Consider the following 23,086-nt stretch of genomic DNA (forward strand, 5'->3'; position numbering starts at 1 on the left):
ATGCAGTTTCAAAGGGCTTCGAAGGGCTTCAGAGGCTCTGCACGATCCTAGCAGAGGAATAGGGTCTTATCTAGCGAAACCATTAGTAATTTTCTAAAAAATATTAAAATGTATATACTTTTTAACCTAAATTCCACAAATTGCACAATCACGTCGGAAAGGTCACGCTAGACGTAGGCAAAAGTCCCGCCCCTGTGTTTACAAAGCGCTCGTGCGAAGACTAATACAAACATCCTTTAGCAAAAAAAGGTAAAGCAACGATGTCGGATGATTTTGAAGTTGGGGATGGAGTTTTTTTTGTAAAGGGCATTCTTCGCACGTGGTACTTCCACCTACGTGTAGCGTGACCTTTCCCACGTGATTACGCAATCCGTGGAAAGTTGCAGAGCAGCGCAAGATGAGCAATTTATGTTAAAAAGTATAGAAGTTTTTTTTTTTTTCTTGAAAATTACCAATGGTTTTGCTAGATAAGACCCTATTCCTCGTCTGGGATCGTGCAGAGTCTCTGAAGCCCTTCAAAGCCCTTTGAAACTGCATTAATTGGACCTTTTGGTTGCCATTGAGGTCCATTGTGTGAAGAAAAATCCTGGAATGTTTTCCTCAAAATGCTTAATTTATTTTTGACTGAAGAAAGAAAGACGGATCTTGGATAAGATGGGGGAGTAAATTAGCAGGACATTTTCATTTTAAAGTGAACTAATCCTTTAAAATCAAATGAAATGAGTAACCTTAAAATGAAAAACATTGAAATATTAGAAACATTTTTATCATCAAAATTATTAACATGAATTAACTGGAAAATCATATTTTTGAAAATGTACAGTACTGTGCACATCAGTATATAGTTTTAATTAAATAGATTCTTTTATTCAGCAAGGAAACATAAAAATGATCAAAAATTACAGAACATTCAAAAAAATCTTTTGAACATTCTATTCAAAATATCTCTATTCTATATCAAAGAATTCACAAAGTTTCCACAAAAAATCTTAAGCAGCACAACTGTTTTCAACATTGATAATTATAAGAAATGTTTCTTGATCAATCAGCATATTAAAATGATTAAAGTTATGCGTGATTAAAAATAAATATATTATTTTAAAATGTTTCTCATTTTAGAGAGACTTTGAAAATATGACAAACTGTGCTCAGGTTTGCCAACATACCAAAGTCTGCAATCACTTTCTTACTGGAAATTTTTTGGGAATTCATAATAATTAATTTGTAAAGTTTTGTACTTACTGTATTTAAAAAATCCCTAATTTATTTCAAGTGTATGTCTATTTTAAGAAAAACTTCTAAGACAAAGTTGATGCCTACTAGAAAATGTTTCATTTAAGTGTCTTGGCCTGTGAAAGAACAACTGTCGTGCAATAAAAATTTCTTCTGGGACGGGACAGAATGAGCATGCCGCTGTCTTTTGAGTCGCCATAGAAACACAGACATGGGCTTAAAACACGAAGAAGGTTGCAGATTGTTATTTTTTTCTGCAGGTGACTGTGAAGCAGAGGATTTCTGCCACTTCTTGCATTTTCCATCTCCTGCCCCCCACTTACACTCTTTATCCAAGGCGCTGGGGCACTTGATGCCTTTAGGTGTCTGAGCATAAAGGCTGTGAATAATCAGCAGAAAAGTTCTGGTGCAAGCTTTGAGTTTGGCTCCAGTCTAGCTAGTCTACAAGTCCTTGCGAGTTTTTCACACCACCCATCCACTTTAATACAACACCTCGGCCAACCCAGCGGTGCATAATGGCTGTGAAAACATATCCGGGGAGCGCGTCAGGTCCTCAGTTTTCATTTAAGGTTGAAGGGAGCTGGATTAATGGCTCAAATGTGCTTTGTCAGTTCCTTTAGCAGGACGCTGGTTTGGACCAAAAGAAGAAAGCAACATTCCTGTTTTTGTTCCTCTTGGACTACAAATTCTCTATAGTTTTGTGTCTTTTGTCCGATATTGAAAGAAGTTTGGATTCACTTGTTAGTACTGCGGGAAACTTTGTGTCCTGCTCAGCCATTGGGCATCTGTTCAGAGGTATTCAGCTCATATGTACAGTCACACTTTATTCCCTGTTCGCCGGACTGCTGCCAGATGGCAAAGTCCTCAGCACGCCGCTCTGCTGCGGCTCAGTCACCATGAGATGTCCTCGATGAGGGTTAGAGAAAGAGAGAGAGCGAGAGCGAGCGAGAAAGAGAATGAGAGTCAAAGTAAATTTAAAGTAATTCATGCTTAAATGCATGAATGTTTCGCCATTCATTATTACATAATCGTGTCTTTAGCGACCCGGATCTGTATCTAACACTGATGGATCTCTACCTGTCCTATAAACCTATAATATAAAACTCCCCTTATATTAGAGTAACAATTACAGAAGAATAAAATAAAGCATATTTTGTTATCTTTTGGAGCTTGGAAGGGTTCAGTTTCAACGGATGTTTTATAGCACCATCACTGTCCTCATCAGAGCTCATTTCCCAGTATCTTCAGTTTCTGGCTCATATTCGCGATCTCAAACATATTCTCAAAACTATCATTTTCAACATCAATATGATGCTGACAGCTTCTTCACCAGATCCACCATCAATGACACTAATTAGTACTTGCTCTGCATTAAATCGCGGAGTCATTTCAAGTTTTGCTGATGACACTTCTTATTCTTTTGTTTTCTACCTGCGGTAACTATGAGCGTAACATCACTTCATCATTACGTATCAGACATTGCTACCTTGTGGAATAAAGGTGAATTGCACTTTTTCAGTTATGAAATATTCCATTATTGTTGTGCAGAAAAAATATACTTAAACTGTTACACACCTCGGGTTTTTAGCGTCCCTTTACTATTTTTACAAAAAATAATGGAAAAACAGGCATTCTTTTATAAGTTTATGATGTTTTTCTTGTCATATTGTTTATAATAAATTGATTGAAGAATACTGATAAGATTGATGTCTAAAAAAATGAATGAGGATAAGGGTAGTGAATGATGTCCCAAGTTACTAAAGACCAGAGGTTTAGGTTTAACGTAATACTACATTCAAAAATTAGTATTCTTTTTCCTTTATTTTTTTTTAACAATGAGAACAAAAAAAACAACAACAACAAAGCTTCTCAGTATTTTACATTGATATTCAATACCACCTCTTTTCTTAGTCTTCTATTAACACCTTTCCATCTCCACCATGTTTTAAGAATGATCTGAAAGGTCCCCAAACTCCATCAAAAGCTGTATATTTATTCCTTAAAATATAAGTTATCTTTTCCATTTACATATTTGTTACCATTTCTTTTAGCCAACATCCTATACTTGGAGCACAAACACTTTTCCAATTTAAAGAAATAAGCCGTTTTGCTTGAAGAATACCTGTATTTATAAATATATAATCTTTCTTTTTTAAACTTAAAAATTAGTATTCTATCATCATTTACTCACCCATTCATTCTGACTCTGAAGAGGGATTCATGCATGAATCAGATATCACTACTTCTCTAATGAATTCTCATGACTGGCTGATTTTGATTAAATTATTTGTAGTTATAACAAATAAAATAAAAATAATAAATAAATAAATATAATAAAAATTGTAAATAAATATAACTACTGGAAAATAAGTTAGTTGGAGTTTACAAGACTTGCAAGTTTGGAAATAAATATACAGTGTGATTAAATTCAGTGTTTTTTGTCATCACAAGCTGCTTTGAACATGCAATGAACTTTATTTGAATGTGTAAAAAATAAAATAAGAATTATTTCTTGAGCAGCAACTTGATTTCTGAAGAATCAAGTGACACTGAAGAATCAAAATTTGTCGGGTAAAACAAGAGATAATTGATGCAGTTCGGTCAGTCTGCTATGTCATGTTTATACATAGAGTTACACTTCAACTAAGTTTAATGGTGCAATGCAAAAATATTTAATAGTGCGTAAGCGTAAGTTCAGCACCCCTTTACGTCAAAACTAGGCTTAGTTGTAACTGACGAATGGCTGGTGCAACCAGCCCCTGGTCCTTAGCCATATATCTATCCCGGCACTGGGTGTCTGTAAACGCAGAGCCAGGAACTTCCATTCGTTTGTGCTCAGAAACTCTCCAAAACAAGACAGAACGCCTGAAGGCAGAGAACTGTTGTTGCAACACTCCAATACTTTGTTCTGCTTGAAATCCATTTGATAAATGAATGTGTTTTCTACAGTTTCTCTCATTCTTTTCATACACCATCTCAAATGTGCTATTAATTACAACTTTTTTCTTTTTCTTTTGATCGTTTGTTTCTTTCTCCTTTTGTTGTGCCAGAGCAGGGGCAAACTTGTTAAACTTAGCAAATCCGATTTGAATGAACACTATTTGCATATGCAAATTGGCAGTGGGTTTCCTTTGGCTATAAATCTTTCTTATATGAATTCCTGACTTTTTTTATTGCCCGCTACATCATTCACAACAAGTTGCTGTGATCAATCGTTCTCCAATGGGAATGTGTACTCCTTCCTATTTTTAAAGGCTTTTTCTTTTTCTTATTTGAATCTGATAATATTATCTTATTTTCTAATTTGCACATATACATATATCATCAGACATTTTGTTGAAGAAAGTGGTTAATAAAAACCGACCTTATGTAATTTACCTGAAGTTTTGCTGCTACCGACAAATATCAACCATACAGAAGACTATACAATGATTTTCTTTCCTTTTAGAAACATTTTCTTTTGCAGGAGTGTGGCATTAATTTCAGCATGCAAAATTTTGTTAATAAGGTGCTATCTATAACACGCATAATTTACATTGAAAGGAGATGTTTTGTAGTGAAAAGAATGACAATGACTTAATTAAAATACTCATGCCACAGCACTATTTCAGTGTATTTACCACCTGGTTAAACTCAGTCGTGAGTGGTTAAGTTTGAAATGTTTCAAACAGAAGTGGCGAAGCTTATTTTGTATGTGTTTATTTTTATAATAGTATAATTCAAGTGTCCATAGCATAGGGTTACCGAGATTTTGCCAAGTATGACTGCTTTTGTTTATCCTGGAACAACATTCCTGTCCAAAAACATAACTAACTCAATAACCCTATATCCCTACCCCTAAACCTAACCTTACCCATAACTTATCCCTAAAATAAAAGAGAAATTATAGGTTATTAAGAATGGTGTAGAAGCCCCTAACCCTTATTGTAAGCCTAAACTTGACATTAATTGTGAATTGATCCCTCAAATCTGATTGAAATTTTGTAATGTTGTTGTTCCAGAATGATCCAGGAACATGTCTTACTTGGCAAAATCACGGCAACCCTATGCTATGCACAGTTGTATTATATAAAAAAAAAACATCAGGGTGAATTTATTAAAAAAGCTGCAATGCTTCTGTTTGAAACATTTCAAACTTGACCATGTTTCAGTGTGTTTTAGTTTTGTGCCTGTTTGCCTGTGTGACCCAGTTTCCTATGCTGCGTCCCAATTCGGCCTACTTATACTACGACCTAAAAGTATGTACTCTTTTTGTGAAGAAAAAGTACATACTTTTGAGTGTGTAGCAAAAGAGTATGCAAGCTTTGGGACCATGTTACTTTGTCATCTTTAACGGACTCTGTTGCTTAGTTACGTGCATAAACTGCCCTGTCAATCATTGTCACAGTTAAGATCCTCCACATTCAATTTAATTTCCTACCATATCGGAGAGAAACGTAGTCGCACGTTGATCTGCCAAAACGTGGTCGCACGTTGATCTGCCATTCGTGGGTCTTTAATGCCTCTCTAAAGACACTCCTCATGTGTTTGCAATTTAAATATAATGATGCATTTAAAGGTTAATGGCCAAATCTCTCTACTTAACCGTCGGACTCGCACATCTGTCATGTTTGTAGTTTTTTAACACTTTTTATCCACATTTGTAGTTCTAATCGAATCCTCGTCCCACTCGCAATAGGTTGTGGGCAATATCAGCCGTTAAGAGTGCGCGTCGATCCGCACTTCGATTTCTGACCAGAAATAGTTGACCATCTTTGGAATACTCTTTTCATCATACTACGATTTGGGACATACTAGCTCTATTTTCGAATACTATTTAGGACGGATAGTATGCAAATTGGGATGCAGCACTAGTGTGTGCAAGTTTGCGCAAGGCCTGTCACGATAACTACTTTTTGTTTTGCGATATATCGTGCCAGAAATAATTGCGATAAACGATATCATTGTCATTTTATGCCTCTGAATATATAATCCTAATATAACAGCATAATAATGCAAGTAGACCTACACACTTTCGAATGACAACCTTTTCATTCTTTAGATCATGGAAATTAAGGGTAAAAAATATATTATCCGAAATAAAAAAATAAAAAAATGAATAAATAGTAAATAAACTTTTTCACACTCGTCATTCTGCATTGACATTTATATGTGCACCGGAACAGGGGTTTGCGGCTTTGAAATCGAGTCCATTTGGGCTTATTCTTCCAAATTGTCAGTAGTTGTCAGGAAAACACTAACACCTTTTTTTCACCTGTCGATAACCGCTCTGTGTATGAAGGAACTGCCTGAGAACCACTTTTGCCTCCGTCACGGAAAACATACAAGATGACAGCACAATCGAGTAAAATGTTGGTGACATTCATTATCATGTAAACATAATGGGCGATATATTGCATCACAAAAAATTATTGAGGTCATGTACATATATTGTGCGATATATCGATATATTGATTATTGCGACAGGCCTAGTTTGGGCCCTTGATTGATTATCCCGTTCACCTGTTGCCCAATTAATTAGCTCTTTTGTTCCTCTGTGTTTTTAAACCCTGTCTTCTTTCAGTTTGGTGTTGTCCATGTTTAATGGTTGTTGTTCTGTTTTCCTGAGTGTTCTTGTAAGATTGTTGGATTAAAGACTATTTCCAAGTATTCTCCTTCCTCCTTCGGTTCCTTGCAACAGCCACCCATGACAGTGGGTAGCATCTTTTTGCATTATATAAGGCTTGCTGGTTTCTGTTTAAACAATGAGTATTTGAGTATCATTGAGTACTCAATTAATATTTTCTTTGCGGTCTTAAAATAATTAAAATAATGCACAATGTACAGAATTTGTTGTGAGTTCCCTTATTTACTTTTAAATGTTTACAACTTGTTCCTAGTGCATCATTTTTTTTCTGTTTCGGGGACATTACAGGCTCAGGATGTTTCAGGTCATTTTGTTCTGATTATGACTATATCTTCAAAAGGAATCTGACTTCATTTAGTATCACTTCCTTTCAAAGATTCACTGATTGCAGTGAGACCACATGAGAGCTGGAATGATTGACTGTGTGTGTCCAATCATCATGCTTTATACCAATTACAACTACCTTTCAATTACAACTACTTGTACAACCCACTTGTCTGGGTTTGTAAGTATATAGACGGGCCCAGAAAACCTCCTCTCACTCTGCCTGCAGACCTCATTAAGATAAGACACAGTTCCATTATTGCTCATTACACTAAGGTTAACCTAGACATTTCCTGCCCTTGGAGACCTACACAACTGCCAGCCAGTCATTATTGTATGTTTGCAGTTCCTACATGTTGAATTAAATAAATGTTTCTTGTTTCCTTGTAAACCTCTATAAGTAACTTTGATACTACATATCAACTAACACTCATTAATTGGCAAATAATGTACCGTATGTCAACAAACTCTCATTAGAGTATGTTAGCAGTTATTAAAGGGGCACTTCAGCGCTGGGAAGATGAATGTGTATTTAAACTGTGTCATTTATGTAGTACAAATGTGAACTTATTTTTGAATTTGGTGCCTTCTAGACTGAGAAAAGACAGAAAATGTATTTTTGTCTCATGTGGATGAAAGACAACAACTCCCAGGCACTTGCTTCGCTGCCCGACGAGGCCACTCCCAAAGCCACGGCTATTGGTTATCACTTGCCCACCGCGGCACCACCCCACCGTCGTTTTGATATTCATAGTAATAAAATAATTTAGTTCAGTTAGAGAACAGACACTACAAATAAAAACTGAACGTGTCTTCAATAAAGTGTGAGTGAGCCGAACGAAAGTCACGTCACAGACGCAGCAGGAGTCAGATTTCATTCATCATGAGAGCGAAGAGCTGAGCAGAGCTGAGGTAAGCGCGGCAGTCATTCTCGGCGCTTGTCCAGTCTGGCGCGTTATCAGATCGCATATGGAAGCTAAACTTTCATAGGAATTCATTGAAAAGTTGAAACACTCACTTTGCTCCGTACCGCTCCGTTATGAATGCCCGAGCCGAGCGGCCGTGCGCATTTGCATTCTGTGAGTGAGATCCCTCCGATGTGGGCGGGTTGAAAACATGCGGAACTAGCTCCTGTAGTCTCTAGCCTCTGGCCAAAAATCCTCAGATGACGCAAAATGACGATATTTGCGTCATCGGAGGATTTTTTCCAGAAAAAAAAAGCATAATTCTCTCGTCTCAGGGGGACATGAGGGGGGAAAGTACAATAATTTGAATATACAACCGGGTTTCTACTGATACAAAGCTTAATGCTAAATCACTGATGTTACCCTTTAAGCAGACTACTCTGGTAGTTGACATGTAGTTGCAAAGTAACATTTCGGGGGAAAAAAGATTGGAAATTATTATATTATTATTTTAGTAAAAATGTAGTAAAACGTTTCTTTGTGATTTAATCATTTGTATCAGAGGATTCATATTCTTTTATCAAGGTCATTGTTTTATTGCATAATCAGAATTTGTTCAAATCTGTGAGATGAGTGTGTGAAAAAAATTTTTATTAGCATGCTGAGGTGTTTGTTTTAATCTTTCTTAGATATTGCAACGAGCACCTGCCCTGCCCCCCGCATGTCTATTGGTCAGCATGGTCTCCATGGGAACGCTGCACCGTTCCATGTGGCGGTGGAATCCAGTCGCGACGGCGAACGTGCGAGAATGGAAACGAATGCCCTGGATGCAGCATTGTATGTCACATTCATATTACTACTCGGCTTGTTTATGGGACCTTGAATTAAGCACCTCAGGAAATTGAAAGTGTGTGTTCAGTGTTTATAAATAGGTTTCATTGCTACAAAAAACTACTAAGAGCAGAAGCATCATGGACTACCCTTAGGTGCGCAGGATATCTTAATCATATCATATATTAAAATTGCATGGTTAGTTTTGGCAAAAGGTGTCTAAAACAGTGCACAAGTTGCACCTATTGCACACTTTTTCTACTATTCAGAAGTTTGGGGTTAAACGTTTTTGAGAGGAAATAAATAGTTTATTCTGCAAGAATGCATTAAATTGCTCATAACTGCTTATAGTGTTACAATGTACAATGGTTTCCACAAACATTTTAAGCAGCACAACTGTTTTCAACATTGATAATAATAAGAAATGTTTTTAAGCACCAAATCCACATATGACACTAAAGACTGGAGTAATGATGCTGAAAATTCAGTTTTGTCATCAGAGGAATACATATTTTAATATTTTTTCTCAATATTACTGTCAAATAAATGCAGTAATATTGTGAAAAAACATACAAAAATCTTACCATCCCCAAACCTTTGAACTGTACACGCTATATCAGTCAAGAGCATCTTACAATCTTAAAATGCATATCCTCCTTTGGAAAGCTGGGAGGAGCTTGGCGCGTGTGTTAGCCTTGCTAGCATAAGCTGGGATTTTCCAGGCATGAGCAAACTGTGATATTCTTACTCTACTTTTAAACCAGTCACCCACTCCCTGGTAGTTTAGAATAAGTCCAGCTCACATGACCACGGTTCACTTTTCATGCCATTCACGGAAGTGGTTTGAATGATTTAAAGAATCTGGGACAGCTTTGAATAGTTCATTTGCTATGGTAAACTGTTTTATAAGGAATAGTAACATCTGTCCTGTTTTAGAAATCAAGGCTGCCAACCTTTTCGATCTTTGCCACTTGATCAATGGCACTAGACACAACGGCTTAAGAGAAAGTTCAGATGATCATGTGAGTCTTAATGGTAAAGCTCTGTCATATTGTGTGAGTGTTTAGCCTCAAGGTCAGCTGCCGCAGATCCATCACCATGTAGGCGACTCCAAAAACACCAACACACCAAAGCATCCTAGGAATGCCACAGAGGCTGCGAGGGCAGCAACATCATGTCGATGTATATAATTATGTATGTGTGTGGGTACCAGGGTGGTGCGTTGCCTGATTTGGATTTTCGTGCTATTTTTGTGCCCTGTGAACACAAAGTTACATATCTGGTGAGCTGCTGATCTGCTTAAAGAGGTAATACTTAGAACAGATGCTTTAATAAGCATGCCTCATATTATTTTCGTTTACTGATGATTGCCAGACTTTGGCATGGGCCATACTTGCAAACAGCTGTTATCATTTTATGAAAAATTTCCCTTTGAAATACTAGCTGGGTTGTTTTGTCAGACACAACAAAAACATGATGTGTCATTCAGCTGGTAATTTTACACGGAGATCGTTTGTCACAGTGGTTGTAACCTCTCTTTAATGATAGTGATAAAGATCGCAAGAATGTAGCCAGATGTCAGTGTAGACAGAAAATTAATAATGAGTACCTTGAAACCCTTAATTGGCTGTCTGTTTGTGAGATCATTCATATGTTCAGTGTAATGATGCTCTGATCATAAGACTCAGATATTACTATCACTTTGTCTTAGGGCAAGTGTATTTTCAGAATCAACACAGTTCAAATATGTGACAGGCTTGAATCTGTGAAGTACAGTGTTCGGTGTAAGAATTTAAGACTTTTTTTCTCTTTTTCTTAGTGTTAATTAGGAAAGTTGTGTGTAATGGCAAAAATAAGAAGGTGTCTTATACCAAAAATATACTCTTCTCCTAGTGTACATAATGTCAGCCAACACATTTCAAGTGTATATAATACTGGTTTTTACTTCTATTCACTTAAAATCCACCAGTTCAAGAGTGTTGCAACTGATCACAGATATGTATTTTATATTATAATGCATTATAAATGAATACATATATAATGTACAAATCTGTATATTACAAATGTAGTTTTATATGTATATGATAATATTTATATTTTATTAATTATATTATATTATGTTATGTTATGTTATGTTATATTATTATTTTATAATATTATATTATTATATATCATATAGAATTTTTTTTATATTGGGTCCCGAAATATACAATATTTGAAGACCCCCATAGCCTGACATAGACATTTTCTACAATATTTCTCCTGCAATTGACAAAAAAAGCTTGTTTTCAATGTTTTTTTTCTATTATTTAACAGAAACTTAGAATGTCAATATAAGTTTCAAGAAGTGTATGCTGAATAAATCTAATAGTTATTGAGGGGGAAATAAAAAATAAAAGGATCTATTGACAGAAATGCAATATAATATACATAACTATGTTTTCAGTGGTGTATATAGACCTTACATAATGAACCGTTATGTTTTTATTACCTTAGAATGAGCCTACAGTGAAGTCACCATTTTGCGCCGCCGTGTTTCTACAGTAGCCTTAAACGGACAAACTGCTCTACTGAGCGCCAGCTACTCGACGACATCTTTGTCCTGTGTCGGCCACCGTAGCTTCTGTATGTGCTTCAAAAGGGAGGGGTGAGCAATAAGCAGTTGCAATTCGCAACCTCACTGTTAGATGCCGCTAAAATTTACACAGTGCACCTTTAAATTAACTTCTTGATTTTATATTTTTTAGAACTTTGTCATGATTGTATTATATTAATATTAATTGTTCATTATTAAAATAAGTCATCCTGTGGCATGTGTGACATGACTAACGTTTAGTACAACTACAGTGCCACACGCAAAGGCCTCTTTTTGGAAGGTTTGTCCAAATAGCACGGTTATTTTCTCAGTTATTCTGATTAAGTCACCCAAAATGCACTCACAATGTACACACACTGTTTGATAGATGACACAAGCAAATTAGTATCTTTTATTTCTTAGTAAATCAAGGCTTTTGAATACCTTGTGTGTGAGCGTTCAGTTCAGGGCCTCGGAAGTTTTATCTCTTATGACGCCATTTGGATGGTACTCAGAGAGTTCTTGAGTTTATTAATTTCATTTGAATATATTTCAAACTACTACATAAAACCATCCACAACCCATAAAATCTCTGCATCACATTTCTCTACGGTGACTGTGCAGCGTGGGTATTAATTTAACTGACGCTTTGGTCGTAGAGAGACAAGTTTTCTTCAGGGAATTTGAAAATTCCCAAATGACAGCATTTTTCATTACGCCCCCTGACTGAGTGTATCGTGCTCCGTAGTCTTTCCTGACTGATTGTGTGCTTTCCTGTACTAATAATTGAGACTATTTGTCTTGGTGGTCCATTGTAGAACGGCCAGCTGACGTTTCTCAGGTGAACCGCTAATGAATGCAATCAGCGACACCTGCGTAATGGATTGAAGTTTGTTGTTTTCTGTAAAACATACTAGAGGCTGCTATCTCTGTGGAGTCGGGGGCATACAGTGTCAAAGATGTGAGCCATAGAATGGCCAATTACGCTCCAACACACACATACTTGCTGATGCGCTGTATTTTTTGTGTGGACACAATGGATTGAGGATTGTGTGTGTGTGCAAAGTGGATGTAATGATGTTAGAAAGCTCCAGAGAGCGCGGGTGGGATTACTCATTAGTCAGCAGATGCCTGGAGACTGAACGGGGACTGGCAGAGATTCGTACAGGGCATCCCCTAATCCCTGCCTCCGTTACCCATAATGCATTAGTGACGGACGAGAACTGTATGTAATACAGTAATTCTGAGGATGAAAAATATACTTGGGGAGTGCGAAGTCTGAAAAAGATGGAGTGAGTGGGGGATAATGAATAGATTGTTGGCGGGAAAAACAAGAATGGAACAATAGAGAATTAGGGAAAGGAAGAGCCCGATAAAGTGAGATGGATGGAGAATTATAGAAATGGAAAACGTGAGCAGGATGAGTAATGATATTGTGGAAAAAGTGAGAAAGAGAGCAAACAATCCGAGAGACTGTATTATCCACAAGTAACATCATTATCGATGAGAAAACATGATTGATTCTGCTCGGTTTGGGTCGTGTCATATTTTCGCATTTCAGACATCACGGGAGGCCCGGTACACAAGTATCAGGCGGCGTACATCGCCATATCAGTAAGTGTTAAATCACCATTATGATGTTCTGCCCATATGTAGGCATTCGCCCAGCTGGTGAGAACATCTACCTCATTGAATCCAATGTTGCATCAGCGCCGCAGGCCGATGTGTTTGAGTGCGTTCTGCTGCATTATCACTTTCACTTAATACCCTCGAAAAGAGATTTTTGCAGTCATGCTTTGTAGCGAATGGAAGTTTGTGAATTTTCTGATGGCTGCTTATAAGGTGTTTTATTGGAAACCAGAAAGACTATCAACATATAGTTTTTTTCACGGGTTGTTGAGGGAAGGTGTGATATTACTTTTCTAAGTGATCAGACTTTTCAGATCAGACCATTTCCTCTACTATAATAATGAATTATAATCCTCTGTAATCCACATTATCCAAAATTATACACTATATAAATATAAAATACAAAATACTATTGTATTATATGTAAATGTATATACTACAAACATGAGGAAAGGTATAGCATTACTAATATATATATATATATATATATATATATATATATATATATACACACAGTGGGGCAAAAAAGTATTTAGTCAGCCACCAATTATGCAAGTTGGGAGAGGCCTGTAATTTTCATCATAGGTACACTTCAACTATGAGAGACAGAATGAGAAAAAAAATTCCAGAATTTTAAAGAATTTATTTGCAAATTATGGTGGAAAATAAGTATTTGGTCAATAACAAAAGTTAATATCAATACTTTGTTATATACTCTTTGTTGGCATTGACAGAGGTCAAACGTTTTCTGTAAATCTCCACAAGGTTTTTACACACTGTTGCTGGTAGTTTGGCCCATTCCTCCACGCAGATCTCCTCTAGAGCAGTGATGTTTTGGGGCTGTCGCTGGAAAACACAGATTTTCAACTCCCTCCAAAGATTTTCTATGGGGTTGAGATCTGGAGACTGGCTAGGCCACTCCCGGACCTTGAAATGCTTCTTACGAAGCCACTCCTTCGTTGCCTGGGCGGTGTGTTTGGGACCATTGTCATGCTGAAAGACCCAGCCACGTTTCATCTTCAATGCCCTTGCTGATGGAAGGAGGTTTTTTCTCAAAATCTCATGATACATGGCCCCATTCATTCTTTCCTTTACACTGATCAGTCTTCCTGGTCCCTTTGCAGAAAAACAGCCCCAAAGCATTATGTTTCCACCCCCATGCTTCACATTAGGTATGGTGTTCTTTGGATGCAACTCAGCATTCTTTCTCCTCCAAACACGACAAGTTGAGTTTTTACCAAAAAAGTTCTATTTTTGAAAAATACCCAAAAGTGAGCAAAACCTTAAAAATGGTCAAGACTTGGCACCTGGTAAACCCTACATTATGAGGACCAAATGTCCCCACAAGGATGGTCCCCGTGAAGAAAACTGTTTATTTAAGTTTTTTGAAAATGTAAGAATTCAGAAAGTTTTCTGTGATGGGTAGGTTTAGGAGATACAGGGAGTGCAGAATTATTAGGCACGTTGATTTTCTGATCATATTTTTTTTCCAGGCACATTTGACCAATTCCAAACCACAGTAATCCTAATAACTACTATTGATTTAGTATTTAATAATGTATAAGTGATATATAATTGTTCATGAAGGCTGGAAATGAAAATCACCTTATACTCAGGTGTGCAGAATTATTAGGCATGTTTTCTTTTACAGATAAATTGAGCCAAAAAAGAGATTTAACTCAGACTGAAAAGTCAAAAAGTATTAAATGCCCATGAGAAGGATGCAATACTAATGCAATACTAGACATTGCAGTTAAGGCATGACCATTGGACAGTGAAATGCTCGTTGGGTCAGCAGGATCTGACAAAAACAGGTGGTGAAGAAAAGACACCTGTTAACTGCAAAAGAATTAAGAATTAAGGTGAAGAATTCACCAGTATGAAATAATAAAAAAAAGCCAGTTCATGACCCCTTTAAAGACTTGCTCTTGTACTACTTTGACCTTTATTTTCTCCTAGAAAGCAACAAAACAGAAGAAAGATATTGATTGTTGAGGGACTCGAACTATATCTAGGGTCCAGAATTTCATAGTGACTTGGACCACCAAGCAGCACCCTAGCAACCACCCAAATTACCCCAGCAACCACCTAGTAACATGACACATTTTTTTCATCATATTTATCTCTCACAATGATAAAAAACTGAAACAAAAAAAAAAGATCCTATAATATTTTAATGGCATGTTTACATAACTATATATTTGTATCACAGCTTGTAGTTGTAGTTTGTTCATTTGTGGAGGCACCCAGACGTGGATAATGGATAATGGAACCTTGTAATTATTGAGTACCTCATTTTGCTTTTGTGTTCCCTGAGTGCAGTCTACCGTTAACATTTCGCTATGCGTAGTCACACAAATACAACACTAACACCCAACCCTCTTTTGTCTCTGAGAAAACATACTGCAAAAATCTCTGCTTGGTAGAACCTTTCTAGCTGATGTGCTGATGCTCACTGAGGTAAAAAGCGTTGAGTCAGCTGATTTGAGTTAATAATATTTACCATCATTAAATATTAACAAAGAAAGTGTGGAAACAAAAGCAGGTGGTCAGAGCGCGCTATAAACAATGCCTAAACTTTCCCATGTCTTTAACCTTGTCTATCTGCTCTTCATCCTTGGGAGAACGGAGGTGAAAAGAGATGAGTGGAGGGAGGGGAGGTGAGCTAGACAGCCGTCTGAGCGCTTCACATCAGCTCCCCCCGTCCGTCTGACAGATTGACGGATGAACAAAAAGGACTTTTATCTTATTTTGCCAAGGTCTGGCAGTCATTCAAGGTCTATTAAGCATAAATAAACGCAGTGAGAATGGACACAGCTCCCCACTCCACCAAATGAACACATATGATTTACAGGAAATCTATAGCTCCTTGTTTCAGGCCGATTTATTAAGGTGTCAGGGCATGAATCTGACTGCCTCAAGTGCTAGACATTGGTATCAGAAGACGCTCTACATTATCATAAATCGAAGGATTGAAGGCTCATAACTGCTGGTACAGATCAAGGATACAGGCAGTGTAGATGTCATATCAATTATAGAAATGCAATAAAGCAATCAGGAATTTAAGAGGTTTTGTCCCCGCCGAACTAGGACGAGACGGTAGAACAGACAGCACTGCCGAAACTCATTTTAACAGTCCCATGCTAGTGACAATTTTGGTCTTTTTGTCAGTCCTTCGAGGTTCCATTCAAATCGAAGTGTCACTTTAGCTTGTGTAGGATGTACTTCCTTATTTATTCGCTCATATTTCACAGTCTTTTCCTCCTTGTGAGTCATAAATTAAACTTGATCAATGACCTTTTTCTGCCTGACTTGTTTGCGACTTGCCATGTTCAGCAAAGAGCGCAATGGAAATATTTCATAGGCGCCTGCGAAATGGCAACAAATCATCGAAGTGACATTCTCATTTTATAATTATGTATTTTATATAAAGTAAAACATATTTACAGTGTATATATATATATATATATATATATATATATATATATATATATATACATAGAATGTATGTATGTAAAATATTTTTATATATTACATTTTTAAGTATTTTATTCCTAACCCTTCATATAAGTATTTAATGTATATTATATTAAATACTTATATAATATATATTTTATACTTTATAAATACATCAAATATGAAATACTGTTGTTTTTAAATACAATAATATATTTTGTTGATTTGTACAGGAATTCCAGTCCTGTAATACCCTCCCTTGCCCGGATCTAAAGAAGACCACTCCCTGGACACCATGGACGCCAGTGAATATCTCAGACAATGGCGGCCACTACGAGCAGCGGTTCAGGTACACCTGTAAGGCGAGAGTGCCTGAGCCCAACCTGCTGGAAGTAGGGAGACAGCGGATTGAGATGAGGTACTGCTCCAGCGACGGATCCACAGGATGTTCCACGGATGGTGAGATCTCATTCTGTCTCTCTTCCCTGCGATTCTTCATTTGTCACTCAGCCTTTTCCCTTTCTCTGCTCTCATCTTGATTTTTTCTCTGTGTCTTTGATGAAGTGAGCCCGCAGTGACTTTGAGGCAAGACACTTGATCTATTTGTCCATCAGTGGAAAGACAACATGATGTGCTCTAGTGCTTCTCTCTTTCTTTCTTTCATTCTTTCTCTCTCTATCTATGTGGGCTCACTACATTGGTTTTTAGAGTGCTCTTGGCTGCATTCTAACTCCGAGAGACATGGGCAACATGATAATTAAGTCAAATCAGAGAATATTATTTCTCTCAGTGGTTGGGGGGCTTCCTATCTTACAAAGTGCAACACACATGCACTTCATTTTATTTATTTACCTCCCTACATGTGTGCAGCTGCATTGGGTTGCACATCTGTGAACTAGTTGTGGTTTGTAAACAAGCTGTTAACCTACGAGTTATGAGAGTCAAAGTGACACAGAGGTATATATATATATAACGGATATGCAGTGAAAACCCTGTAACAGTAAATGTTGTTTATAGACACTCATATTCTACAGCTCTGATCTTCAACTGACATTTACTAAGAGATGCCACACACAAAGCTAATGACCAGAGCTCTTTTTTTGGTATTTTCCATCGTACTTATTTCCATTTCATTTTACGAGCGAGTGAGCTAAAATCACAAAAGAAAAAAACATTCAGAGCCATCGAAAAAAAACAGCACAGCAACATTTCATTTGCCAATTTGTGAAAATCTTTTGTTGCTCTTAAATGCAAAAATGAAAATAAGATAATTATTTACATATATACATACTGTATACACAAACGAATAGTTTTGTCACTTCAACTTGTACGTAGTAACATCTAAAATAACTGAAATGAAATAAATTATTCAAGATTACTGATTATAACTGAAGAAATTTCTACACAATATTTAATTTAGTTTATTCAAAATAAATCAGTTTAGTTGGATCAACACAATTTTGTTGGTTTAGGTCAAATTAATCTACTCTAGTATGTTCAACTTAACTTCATTGCATTGGTCAAACTAAATTTCTTATCTTGGCCCAACCTAATATTTTAATTAATTTAATAAGGCTTAATTTTCAAACAAATAGTGCGGTCATCATCAGGGCTTGACATTAACACCCGCCAAATGCGGGTGGGTAAGGCAGCCACTCCCACTAGCCACTTTGGCGGGTTGAATATAATTTCAGCCTACAGCCAAATGAAATGCCAAGACCGTTGTATCACAAAATATTACAATTCACAAAATTACAATTCAATTACAATTCTTTATCGATTAACTTGCAGTTAGTGAAGGCGGGATAGGCAGAATCGCACTGAATGACACACAACAGAAGCGCTATCTCTTGCGTGCGCGCGCTCTCTCTCTGTCGCACGCGTGATCAAATCTCCTTGCGCCTGAATAGTCAAATACACGCGCACACAGATGTCAAAATTTCCGTCGTGTGGAGTATCTCGCATGAACACAATCAGTTATGGCTTAAGTGTACGTAAACAGGTGGGTAATAACTGGATATATTTGTCAGAATATTACGTTTTTGGTTGTGTACGAATGAAAATAGGGATAGCTCACTTAACGTAACTGGAGTTCAGGCACGTGCAGAGGGGGGGGCTTTGGGTGCTCGAGCCCCTGCCCTTTTTCAAAATGAATCAAAAGTGCCCCTCTCAGACAAATATCAAGGATAATATCGTGGTCAATAAAACTAAATAAATGTGATTATTATAACACGACAATGTATACAATAGTAACGAACGGCTCAAAAGTCGGATAGTTTCTGTTGAGGCGTTGCTATAACGCGTTGCTATGGGTTGCGTGCGTTTTGATTGACAGCTGATTTTCCACTGTTCGGAAGCGGCTCTCGAGCCAAATATGGTCCTTTCAGAGAGTGTGTGGCCTAACGGAAAAAAAGTAAGCCAATGTTTTTTTTTTCATCCATAATCAGAGCTAATGTGTTGATTTAATTACAAAGCTATATATTAGCTATATATTTTAAAGTATTACACAATTCACCAATGCCCGTTTGTCATGTATAGGCTATACAACAACCAATCGTGATCTGGCAAAGCAAGCTCAAATTCCATTGGGCGATGATCATGTGAAGCGGTAATTTTCTGTTCTTATTCATAAATCGGTTGAAAATTACATGGACAGACGAACTAACGTTTGTGGAACAATTTCCTGCGGTTTGTCTCATTTTATAAATTGCATCACTGACAAAATGGATTTTAACAGACAACAAACAAATCCCTGCACAAAACCACAGCAGCAAACGTCGCATTAATGGTAAGTGTTAAATTCACTTGTACTTATGTATATTGATACACTGTTTACTATTTCATTAAAAAACTATCAAAGTTAACAAAACCCAAGTGCCACCGGCTCCTACAGGCCTATTAAGCGAAGTGTAGGCTGGAGAAATGGTTACATCAAAGGACTTTATTATATTACCATTTTTGAATATTATGCAGCATTATGAAAGAAGTCTCTTATGTTCATCAAGCCTGCATTTATTTGATAAAAAACAGCAATATTGCGAAATATATTAAAATAATGGTTTTCTATTTTAAAATAATTTAAAATATAATTTATTCCTGTGATCACAGCTGTATTTTCAGCATCATTACTCCACTCTTCAGTGTCACATGATCATTCAGAAATCATTCTAATATGAGGATTTAATGTCAATGATGGAAACTGTGATACTCTTTTCAAGATTCTTTAATTAATAAAAAGTTAAAAAGAACACAATGTAATAATATTTCACAATATTAGGCTAATGTTTTTTCTGAATTTTTGATTAAATAAATGCAGGCTTGATGAGCATAAGGATATATATACATATACATATATATATGTATATGTGTGTGTGTATTAGATTAGATTAGATTCAACTTTATTGTCATTACACAAGTACAGGTACAAGGCAACGAAATGCAGTAAGAGGCTGGTTCTATATATTTATATATTTATTTATATATATATATTTATATATTGCCCCTTTTTTACATTTGAGCCCCTGCCCCTGACGAACTCTCTGCACGGCCCTGCTGGAGTTGATGCAAACACAGAGGCGATCGACATTAAACAGCTCACACTTTATTCCCAGCAAAACTCTCATAAGAGTGCGTCACAAACTCCATTCCGTCCACAGCATTACTTAATAAAACAAAATAACTAAATGTTAGCAACAGAAAATAATCCGCACACATGGGTGCTCGAGGCGCAGGGCGCACACACAAAACGCAGGCAGTTCAACAGGGAGCGCGCACTCTTAAAGGGGCCATACTGTATTCATACTCGTTACAATGTTTTTATTGTTAATCAAACAACTACAGGTGTTAAATAAATGTATACATATTAAATAAACCTACTGTATCTGTATCTTTTATTTAGAGAAATGTACTATTGTTTTTGTAATTTGCTTCTTTGTTCTTTTATATAGCCTAACAAAAATAACCCCTTGCCCACCTGCACACCAGCTGATATACACTGTAGTCTTGATTTGGGTTTGTAAAAGTTTGAAAGGGGTTTAAATTGATTTGTGAAGTTTGAAAGGGTTTTAAATCTTCTAAATCAAGTAAAATTACTCAAAATCAAGTAATTTAAGCACGCCAAAGTCAACTTTAATCATATAAAATGTAATTTTGTAAAATTGTGGCCAGCGAAAATGCTGAGTGGCTAAGTAACTTTTGAAAACCACTAGCCACAGTGGCTGGTGAGCAAAAAAGTTAATGTCAAGCCCTGGTCATCATTATGCTCAATGTTTTCAATGAACAACTGAGCAAAGACAGGTGTCAAGACTCAAGCACAAGCGCTACTATTCAGCACAGTGGTATAACCACAACATTCAATAACAGAAACTCCTCTAAATGTCCAACATAACTGGACATTAAACATTAACATAAACTACCAACATCTTTCCCTTTACTGAAAAACATAAAATAACACTTAATCCCTAAATTTACTCTCCTAATGCAGTCCCTTGCAAAACATGCTGGGAACTACAGATCCACTGCCCAGTTAGTTATGTCAACAAAAACCATTAATGTAGTAACACAAATTAATTAAGTAAAATACTAGGTGGACTGAACACAATTCAATTAAGTTGTGACAACATTTACTTTAGCTTATTTGAATTAATTAAACTGAAAAAGAGGCAAACAATATAATTTTTTGAGTGTATATTTGTTTTATAATGTCAATTGTGATTTTCACTTTGATGCAACATAATGTGTATACTAACCTCAAATCACAATTTCTAGTTGAAGAAAAATTTGCAGATCAGCAAACCTTTTCTTCTTCTTTGTCCTTCCTGTAGCTGACACAAGTCACGACTATGCAACCCATTCTCACTCCCAAGGCGAAAAGCATGGTCAAGTGCCTTCTGCGTCACAATGAAGGCGTTAAAGGTACCCCTAGGCGTCACTATTTTGACGCGCTAAGTGCTCCATTTATTTCAGTTGTTTACCCAATGCATCAGATCAAAACGCATTTTATTGCATTTGTAAAAGCAGACATGATTTTATTAATATTTAAAGGCTACTTTTATATTTTGGAGCAACTAATCCAACTCCTACCCTAAACCTACCCACTTCTAAACAATATAAAACACGTAACAGGCAAATATACAAGTACAGTCACATCATGTATTTATTGCAAAAGCTGACCAAAAACAATATAAAAGTATTGTCTCATGTTGCATTCCAAGTCTTCTAAAGTCACACGATGTCTTTATGTAAAGAACAGAGTTGATCTTAATGTTTTAATCGTTGAGATGATGATCCTGCCACTCCGTGAACGCACTCATTCATATTTCATTCAAATAATACACACGACTCTTTAGCATGACGCAATCGGTCACAAGACACACGAGAACCAATTACATTTTACAATCAAAGCTGACGTAATGATGCAATTGGTCACGAGACATACGAGAGCCAATGCAATTTCACTATGAAAACTTATGTAACAGGCGGCAATTTTTTTTATTTAATGTGTTCCTGATCTTCGCCGGGTGGAGACGCTGATCGCTTTTGGGAATTTTCTTCACACAAATCAATCGTTTGGCCTCGGAACACTTGGAATATTTGTACTTTTTGAATAAATTGTGCACGCAGTTGTATGCCTGTTATATCCTGTTTTATATCATATAACACACAAATGGGTAGGTTTAGGTACGGGATGGGGTTGGGTTACATGTTAAAACGTGTCTAAATAGCGTAAATAAATGTAAATAAAATTATGCTGGCTGATTAAATTGAGAATCACACTCCAACATGTCATAATGGCAAAATCATAACCTAATATGATCATCATGACGATAACGTTCCCATGCCCAACGCCTCTGTGTATGACGCCAAAGGTTTCTCAATGAAATGAATGGAGCACCCAGCGCATCAAAAAATGACGCCTAGGGGTACCTTTAGCGTCTTCATTGTGACACGGAAGGCACTTGACCATGCTTCGGATTTTGACGCCTTGGGAGTGAGAACGGGTTGTACTATACTGCCCTTTATTGGTCTGCTGCAGTCGTAGTAAGCATGTGTCAAATTTGTCCATCCTTAGCTTTATTGGAAATGTAATATTAGGTCAATTTAACTCAATTAAGTTTGTTTTATTTTATATAACCGGATTGAATTAGGTTACAGCAACAAAATTCGATTTTAGGTACAATCGGGTAGAAACACCTCCTTAAAGCAACAACTGCACGTTCACTTTTTACAGTGCGGGGCTCCAGCATCGTTTACAGACTCTCATATGATTCATCAGTGCTGCATCAGTATTATACATAAATATTAAGTGCCCAGCATAGACATGATTAATTTCTGCAATTCAACCATTATTTAGCTTGAAGCACCCAGCTATACCACTGCATGGCCTGTCATGACAGATGTTTCTTCTAAGGGCTTTTGGACAGTTGTTAACTTACTGCATATCGTACAGAGGAAGCCTAGTCTCATAATCACCTCCACACTAAAGATGTGTGTTGATGTCAGTGAAGC

General features: G+C 36.7%; 1 protein-coding gene across 1 annotated transcript in view; it reads left to right on the forward strand.

Annotated features, from left to right (window-relative positions):
• Nucleotides 1–23,086, forward strand: part of sema5a (sema domain, seven thrombospondin repeats (type 1 and type 1-like), transmembrane domain (TM) and short cytoplasmic domain, (semaphorin) 5A) — a 167,374-nt gene that overhangs the window by 116,222 nt on the left and 28,066 nt on the right. The window contains exons 15-16 of the mRNA XM_079806938.1: nt 8,778–8,925; nt 16,813–17,038. Of these exons, the coding sequence (XP_079663064.1) occupies nt 8,778–8,925; nt 16,813–17,038 (374 nt within the window). The remainder of the gene's footprint in view (nt 1–8,777; nt 8,926–16,812; nt 17,039–23,086) is intronic.

Source organism: Gobio gobio (genome assembly GCF_949357685.1).
Source record: "Gobio gobio genome assembly, chromosome: 23".
Classification (NCBI taxonomy): Eukaryota; Metazoa; Chordata; class Actinopteri; order Cypriniformes; family Gobionidae; genus Gobio; species Gobio gobio.